Here is a 9333-nt window from a genome sequence, read left to right as displayed (position 1 = left end):
AGCTGAACTCCAAAGAGAACAGAAGTCTGTCAAAAGTCTTTGTTCGTGTCTTTTGCATATCATAATAGCACAGTTATGGCTACACAAGAGTCTGTGCAGGCAGCAAATTAAAGTGGGAGTCATTGGAAGAACTTAGACTAAGTTACTCCACTTTGCTTTAAAGCCACACTGAAATTAGAGACATTTTGCTTTTCTAAGGCAACTCTCACATTATTTGTCTTTGAGAGTTCACTTTAACTGTTTATTCTTAGATCATAATACAAGCAAGGAACACACTAAAAAGTCGAAGTACAGGTTTCTTATATGTGTTATTGGGTTTTTGGTATTTTAAGGGCAGAAAAAAATTGACACACAGCGCCAGCAATTTGGCCTCTGCTGTAGGTTTAAGGAGTTTTCTAATCAGCTGTATATCTAACGTTAACAAAGCGATGCATCAGCAGCCAAACATCAGAAAATATAGAGAGCTGCAACGTTTCAAAATGACAGAATCTGATGAAGAGACACTTCATTTAGCTTGAATATGAAGCAGAGCCAGTTTGAAAACAAGTTTGCTTTGGAGGATCCAATGACAGATTACTCTCCACTTGTTTCGTGTCTGTGACGCCTTTTAATCTTCTTTCCCTAAGGTTTTGAGGCTACATACCTCAGATACTACTGTGGACTGGACAGCAGCAAAACTAATGACTGCTAATATGTGCCCTTTGCACTCACAAGACTCTACACTTCATTAAAACCTAATTTGCATTTTGGAATTTGATGTACCAACACTTTGGCAGGTCAGAGAGCGTGCTGTGAGGTTTTTCAGGGTTTACGGCGAACAGCTCTCCCAACAGAAATAAAAATCTTATGTGAATTTTAAGGTTTTTCTATTATTCTATTCTATTTTTCTATTCACATCCACAGATTTACCTTTTGGGGGCAAGATGAGATTTGTTGCACACATTTTTCACAGCAAAGTGATTACAGCATGTTAATTTAGGAAAGACATGCCATCAAATGTGTTTTAGGATTAGTAGCGTTAGCAGTATTACCTGGTAATCGAGTGTTTCTGTTAAACTCACTGTGTCCTACCTGTGCCCTCAGGAGGGATGTTTGAAAGCCATGGTCATGACTGGGATCCTGTCTGAACTGGTAACATTTTTTCTCACTTTGTCAGAAGTTCAGCTCTTTAAAGACCTTAAGAAGTGTCTATCTCTAGAAAGCACAACCTGCAGGCACTTGTTCAAAATCTCACAGAACAAACGTCAGAGTAATGCCCTCACAAATGACCTCTCTAAGTTTTGATCTGGACGAACAAGAGTCTGCAGGCCCGAGAGCAGCTCTGTGAGGTTGTACCTGATAAATGCAATTAACATGCTGATGCCTGTAAGATACAATGTGTAACAAGTTCACCATTTATGATGTGTGATCATAGAGCTCCAAGTCTGTTCTGACTGCTCGTGAATATATGTACGTGCAACAGATGAACCCTCAGACCAAAGATCCTCACTGGTGAGAATAGCTGGGTCTATGGCTACCATTCACTAGTGGTGTGTGATACAGAAATGATATATATGATATATGGATCTCATACAGAGTAAACACAGTGCAGTATCGCCCATACCGATACCGATACTCCAGACTAACTTTGTCAGTTGTCACAATGGTGCGACAGACACTGTCAGTTTGTCGTGACCACCTGATCCCACCTGGTCACAGGTAAAACACCTCACTGGCTGAACATTTGCTTTTCGACAGACACTACATTTACTGATATTCCCTAAACACCTCACAGGGCAGACTGATGTAGATGCTGCTCAGTGGCTGCAGTGCTCAGACATCTCACTCTGTTCAAAATGAAAAGAGTGAGATAAAGTGTAATCATTTCAGATTATGTTGTTGTATTACTGTATCATCTTCAAACACATGCTAAACACATCCTAATGTTGGTCTGTTGTGACACAAGCAAGCACTTTTGGACAATAGCGAGTTTTACCTGGGGGGGGGGGGGGGGGGGGGGGGCAGCAGTGTAATGGGAAAGAGAAAGACTTGGTTTATATGAAAATTAAATCTCATAAGTAGCTGCGAAACGTGATCAGTGGCATGAGGACACTGATCCAAGTAAAGCATATTAAAGCAGAAGGAGCCTGATTCAGCTAAAGCTAAAGGACAGTTTCACATTTTCACAAGTCCATCTGTACTTTCAAAGAATTCATTGTGACTGTAATTACAAGAAACTAAGTACATTAAAAGGCACTAAAACTGACACCCTAAAAGAATAATGCTAATCCTCACATTATAATGCAATGCTCTACTGGGAAAATTTGCCTCCTGGCATTCACTTGGATGTTTTTATTCTGTATTATTTTAAATGTTTAAAAAAAATGAACAAAAAATGAGACTGAATTTGGATGTCTAATATAAAACAATATTAAAAAATTGCTACTATGAACAACCAAAAATTAAAAGTGGATATAAAAAGATTGATAAAGCAAATTCATTGTATTTTCAGTGTTTTTTCTCAAGGAGAAACTGTTAAATTCAAATTTAATACTGTAAATATATTTCTAAAATTAGATAAATGTTGTAAAAATTAAAAATTTGGATTCTGTAAAGTTACATAGATTTTGTACAGATCTTGTACAATGGTACAAAATAAATAAATAAACAAGAAGTTTTACCAAACTTGGACCGCCCGGCGACAAAGATGACCCCTGTGACCTTGAAAATGAGGTCACGGTCACCAAATGCGAACTTGACCTGTGTCTTATTATGGTACACCTGTGTACCAAATATGGTGAGGCTACATCAATATTTTCTGGAGTTATCGCGCGGAAACCAAATTGTTACAGACAAACAAACAAACAAACAAACAAACAAACAAGCAAACAAGCAAGCAAGCAAGCAAGCAAGCAAGCAAGCAAGCAACCAACCAACCAACCAACCAACCAAGACCATGCAGCTCAAAAAAATACCTTCTGGAAAACGATGTTTGCCGGGCGGTAATACATGAACACACTTTGAGTCTATCTACAGTTCTATAGAGACAGGTAAGAAATGAAAGGATAACCAACATCCATCCATCCATTGTCTTTGCACCTGGAGTCTATCTCAGCTGACTTAGGGTGAAGGCAAGGGACCAGTCTGTCAAAGGGCTACATACAGAGACAAACAATCACACTCACATTCACACCTACATTCAGTTTAGAGCTACCATTTAACCTCAGCATGTTTTTGGACTGTGGGAGGAAGCTGAAGTACCTGGAGAAAACCAACGCATGTACAGGGAGAACATGCAAACTCCATGCAGAAAGATCCAGGGAAGGTCGGGGTGTGAACCGGAGATCTTCTAGCTGTAAGGAAACAGTGCTAACCACCAAGACAATCTGCAGCCCCTGAAACACCATCATGACCTTTCTTATCAACATGTTGGGCCACTGCATGCCACTAAAAGCTTCACTGCACCTTGACATAGATTCTAAAAATCTAGAACTCTACTGGGGGGATGAACACCATTCTGCCAGATGATATTCCTTAATTTTCATGTTTTGATGATGGTGGGGAGAACGCTGTTTAACGAGGAAGTCTAAAATCTTTCACAGGTATTCAACTTTTTTTTTTAGATCTGTTAACTACAAAGATTATATAGCACATGATTCAAATCAGTCAGCATTCGTGCTTAATAGATGGAGGCAGTATCATCCTGGAAGAGACCACTCCTGCCAGGAGAGATGTGTTTCTTACCTCAGCTGGTCCAAACAGATGGCTGCCCTTTCAGAGCCTGATTCTGCCAAAAAAACGGTAACTCTCTCAGTGTCTCAGGGCATGTGACTGATGCATTACGACAGACCTGGAAAATTCTGAAGCCGTCCTTTAGCATTAACTAAAGTGCAGACAAAAAGCTGACAGCGGAGACAAATGAACTCACTGCTCTGTCCTTGGATGTCTCAGAGTGACCAGCCATTAAGGATGGAACTCTGCAGTGTCTGTCCAAACCATCTTCCCCTGTTTGATCTCAACAACTCATCAATACCCCGCCGTGAACGCACGCTAACTCGTCCTAGCGCTCTTCTTCTGCACACTGTGTCCGTCACAGCTCAGGGAATTAGTCGTACTGGGACGGTCACAGCCCAGAGGTCGGACACGTGTTTCTACACACATTTATTAAACATATGTAGGAGCTTCATGGAGAATTTACTACAGTTTTTACTCCGCCAAGGAACGATGGAGTTATGTGATGATCAACGTCTGTCTGCCCGTCTGTCTGTTAGCAACATTACTCAAAACTGGACAAACGGATTTGGATGAAATTTTCAGGGAAGGTCAGAAATGACACAAGGACCAAGTGATTATATTTTGGCAGTGACGCGGTTTATCGTCTGGATGCACAGATTTGTTAAAGATTTCTGAATCACTGCGAGATAGCAGCACAGCGTCACTGTAACACTATCAGGCAAGATGGCACTGACTGAGTGGCAGCCAGTTACAGCAGCTCTGACCTTTCTCTTTTTTATAGTGACCTTTTTGCACTTTTTTTCAACCTCGTCCTCATGTAAATAGTCTTTAAAAAATCCTCGCCTGTTTATATAATATGCTCTGCGTTTTTGCACTGTGTGTTTCTTACTTATTCTTGTGCTGCCTTTATGCTTTTTTCTCCTTTGGAGGTGTGGTAACGGTGAACCTTTCCCACTGTGGGATCAATGAAGTTTATCTTAACTATGACAACAAGTGGACACTGCATCAGCTTCCTGCTGATGATCACATGATTGCGATCCTACTACAAATCAACCACTGTAAACGCATCAGGACTTATCTGTCGGAAATGATACAAGGAACAACTGATTAAATTGTGAGGGTGTTTCTGAGTCCCATCAATTTCTGCCGACTGCTGCTACATGTGTAGGTATCCGTACATAACGTACACATGCATAACAGATGCCTGTCATTTTGTTTGTGGGTGCATCTATATTAAATGGCCACATTCTATAGTGTTGTGATTTCTGACACGACTTTTGTCAAGATCTCAGCTGTCGGAAATTATATGACTGAACAGCCTTGGCGGATTTTCTTGTTCTTTATGTAATCCAGACCTACTCCATGATGCTGAGAGACCACCTGCTGCAGGACTCCTTGTTCCTCTTGTAGCTGAACATCATGACTCTACCTTCATGTTTGGGTTTTATTGATGTACCGCATGAAGAATTTGGGTCCTCAAGTGCCCTACTTTTCCATGTGCTTTTCCATCTCACAAACACAAGACACACGGAGCAAAATGGGAGCAGAATAAATCACCCCTGTCACAAATTAAGTGTCACCTGAATTTCTAAGAGATGAGAAGGATTAGCTGGCTATTTTAGCACTAACCCACAAGGGCACAGGGAGATAGCAGATGTAGAATAGCATGATAATGCTATTACCATTCCATCTCATCCCTTACAGCCACTTGACCAGAAGCAAAGAGTGGCGTTTCCTGCGCCAAGCTGGGCGAAGCAACACACAGGAACGTTAAATATTCTCCTGGTGGTGCTGGAGATGAATTACACCGACTTGTCCTTCTGTCTGGCCATAAATTACTGATTTATGTGGCAAGCCACGTCCTTGTAAAATGGAAATTTATCTGAGCAGTCGAAGTCTGTCTGTGCATCTTTAATAACAGGAACAGTTTTAGAAAAGCTAAAAACAATAGTATTATGCCCATACATGCACAAAACATGCTCCAAGTCTTCCTTATGCTCACAGTGGTCAGTTCAGCTGAAAAGTTGTTGCATTGATTGCAGAATTTATCATTTTTACAGAACCGAGTTAGTGTATATGCTTTATTTTTGGCAAGCTTTAAAATGGGACACGTGAAGTAATGTCATTTTATTAAAATTTGATCATTTTAAGTTCAGATTTGGTCATTTTTCCTGACTGAGGACTGTTGGACAGTTGAAAATCTAACAATTCTTCCTGCTTTCACATTTTCTAGCTCTTATAAATGGTGACATTTTCAATTATTTTGTTTTAGAGGAATATCTCTAGATAACATGCGTTTCAAACCTACTGTCAGATGTCGAGTTTTAGAGAGTTAGGCAAATGTATGTATGTGATGTGGGATAAGAGCCACAGTCTTCTGTAAGATCTTTCTGAAGTTCAAGTCAAGCTAAGCAGAACCAAATTCCTGCTTATTGTTTGCACAGACAGTGTTTTTTTTACTGAGCTGCTCCGAAGGGACTAAAAACAGAAAGAAAAAGAGGGAATTTTGTCATTTGGTACCCTTCAGAATGTAGTTTCAGACACATTACTTTGATTAAAGTTGCATTAAGAAGGAATCTCACCAGGGCGAGTGTTGACAGGAGGACTAGTTTAAGACAGACTTAAAAATGCCAATGTATCCTTTAATTTCAGAATTTCTCTCAGTGATTCATCACTGGCACATTTCAACCTGACGGGAACCCAGAGGCGCGTACAGTCAGTTAGATCACTGCATCACCTGTTTTAGATTTGCGGCAGCTCGGGCAGAGCCGGGCTCATAATGTAACATTAACTCTGCTTCCTGTTCCATATGAAAATTTAAGCATAATCCCAGAAGTGCAGTAAAAAATAGTGTGCCGGCCAAGTGCAGCTCCTGGTCACACACATGGCAGTGGCAGATCATTTACCCCGAAACCACCACAGTGAGGTAAAGTCTTTGGTTTAGGCAGTTCCTTTTTACAAGCTCTGACTGCTCCGGAGGTGACCTGAGCAGGACAGTCAGGCAGAAAAAAAGAGCGGCACGGTGGCTGCACCATCTCTGGTTTTCGCCTCAGCATTAAAGGAACACTTCGTGAAGAGCGCTTCGGCTACGTTCACACTGATATGTTTTGTTTTAAAACGGGTAACTTCTCTTAAATTTATGAGAGTTTGAAGGGGCCTTAAATGGAGACTTGTGGAAATGCTGCTGCCCTGTTAATTTATAAACTAAAAGGTTTAGCTTCGGTCTAGACGAGCAGAAATGTCCATCCATCCATCCATTCTATACACCGCTTTATCCTCACTAGGGTTACGGGGGGTGCTGGAGCCTATTCCAGCTGACTCGGGTGAAGGCAGGGGACACCCTGGACAGATCGCCAGTCTGTCACAGGGCTACATATACAGACAAACAATCACACTCACATTCACACCTACGGGCAATTTAGAGTAACCAATTAACCTCAGCATATTTTGGAACTGTGGGAGGAAGCCGGAGTGGCCGGAGAAAACCCACACATGCACAGGGAGAACATGCAAACTCCAAGTAGAAAGATCCCAGGCCCAGGCTGGGATTTTAACCAGGGATCTTCTTGCTGCAAGGCGAAAGTGCTAACCGCTATTCCACGGTGCAGCCCAGGCAGAAATGTGACTTTTGGAAATAACGTCACTTCTTGTTTGGGCCTAGCTGTCATTCATCAAACTCCGATCATGTGACTGTATTTGAGATACCAAGACAATTTCATGTTTTCCATGAAAACTAACACTTTATTCATGTGCTAGCATAATTACACAAGGATTTTCTAATCATCATTTAGCTTTTCAACACCATTAGCTAGCACAATGTAGCATTAGAACACAGGAGTGATGGTTGCTGGAAATGTTCCTCTGTACCCCTATGTAGATATTCTATTAAAAATCAGTCGTTTCCAGCTAGAATAGTCATTTACCACATTAACAATGTCTACACTGTATTTCTGACTCATTTAATGTTATCATTGAAAAAAAGTGATTTAAAAAAAAAAGACATTTCTAAGTGACCCCAAACTTTTAATCAGTAGTGTATGCCTTAACTATCAGCGGTTAACTAAGTATAGATAACAGTTGCAATTTTTCTGACTGATTTCAATACATTTTTTAACTCTCTGAACCCTTGTATTTTGCTCCTGTCCCATTTTTACTTTCTGTGGGCTCTTTTTTTTTTTACAGCAACATAAAGACTTGCATCTCTATGGAAACAGTACAATTATGACTACAAGCAGAGAGAACTCAAAAATGTTTCCAGTACAGTATGACACAGTTTTGATGCCATAAATCATAAAAAGAAGAAAAGGAAAGTTGATTTTCTTTTATTTATTTAACAATAATTTGAAAAAGTACTGGAATCAAGACGCAGAACATCTTTCCATGTGCCCAAAGGTGCTACTATTACTGGAAAAAAGAGTGGCTCTGAATGCTAGACATTTTACTTATTATTATATTTGGAATTAGTTTCCATACTTGTGACCTCTCTGCTCTGTATAAACCCAGCCTGCAGTCCAGCTGAAAAGTCTCATTATTTTTGTCACATGACTGTTGACTGCAGCTGAGTCACTAATGGCTTTGTGTTTGGGACATGGAATATATATATTTATAGAATCTGGTAGAAATGGTTCATTTTTGGCAAATTTATCTAATGAAACATGTAGAAATATCATAATTTTAAGCAAAGATTTGGTTAAGTTTGTCACACAAGGAGGCAGCATGATCAGAAATACAGTCTAGACATTGCTAATGTGCTAAAGGACTATTCTAGCTGGAAACAGCTGATTTTTAATGGAATATCTCCATAGGGATACCGAGGAACATTTCCAGCAACCATTACTCCTGTGTTCTAATGCTACATTGTGTTAGCTAATGGTGTTGAAAGGCTAATTGATGATTAGAAAACCCTTGTGCAATTATTTTAGCACATGAATAAAGTGTGAGTTTTCATGGAAAACATGAAATTGTCTGACCAATTGTCTTGACCTCTAACTTTTGAATGGTGGTGTATATGTATAGTTATTATATGGCGGCTGTATCAGACCAAATTAGATAATCCAGGTGTACCTAATAAAGCGGCCACTTGATTTAAATTCAAATAAGAGAGTCAGATGGACTGTTTATAGATGTAGTTTATTTTTCAGGCTAAAGGCTCACATTGAAGCTGTAGACAACATAAACGGAAAACAATAAGGCATAAAAAGTTAACAGTATTACATGTAATCAGCTATCTTCACTACGACCACAGTCTAACTCCTGGTGAGGCACTGAGCGTTGTTCGGCTGCTGCTGTTCCAAGGGAGGAAGCCGTTCCACCACAGATTACAGCGGCGGTATGTTCAGCATCCTCAATCCAGATGTTGGAGTCGGGAGACTGAACGGGGTAGAAGTGGAAAAGCGGACAGGCAGGACGCTGCATGGCCAGTTTTTCAGAGCCAGCCTTCGACCTCACCTCTTGGCCTTCTTCTCCTTCATGATCTTCTTGCTCTCCTCTCTCCTGCGCTTGTTGACGGGGTTGCGTGGGTCGTAGATCTCGAATGTGTCTTCGTCCTGCATGTTGGCATCCTTGACTTTTCTGGTTTGCTCATCAAACTGCAGAACATGGCCCATCCTAAATCAGATG

The 9333-nt window shown here is 40.5% G+C and overlaps 1 protein-coding gene across 1 annotated transcript in view; it reads right to left on the bottom strand.

Moving 5' to 3' along the window:
- Positions 1-8825: 8825 nt before the first annotated feature.
- Positions 8826-9333, bottom strand: part of cwc27 (CWC27 spliceosome associated cyclophilin) — a 44822-nt gene continuing 44314 nt past the window's right edge. Inside the window, exon 14 of the mRNA XM_022198340.2 lies at positions 8826-9321. Coding sequence (XP_022054032.1) covers positions 9159-9321 — 163 coding nt within the window. The 3' untranslated portion in view covers positions 8826-9158. The remainder of the gene's footprint in view (positions 9322-9333) is intronic.

Source organism: Acanthochromis polyacanthus, chromosome 18, assembly GCF_021347895.1.
Source record: "Acanthochromis polyacanthus isolate Apoly-LR-REF ecotype Palm Island chromosome 18, KAUST_Apoly_ChrSc, whole genome shotgun sequence".
Classification (NCBI taxonomy): Eukaryota; Metazoa; Chordata; class Actinopteri; family Pomacentridae; genus Acanthochromis; species Acanthochromis polyacanthus.
The sequence above is the reverse complement of the archived record's forward strand: the minus strand, read 5'-3'. Positions and strand labels throughout refer to the sequence as shown.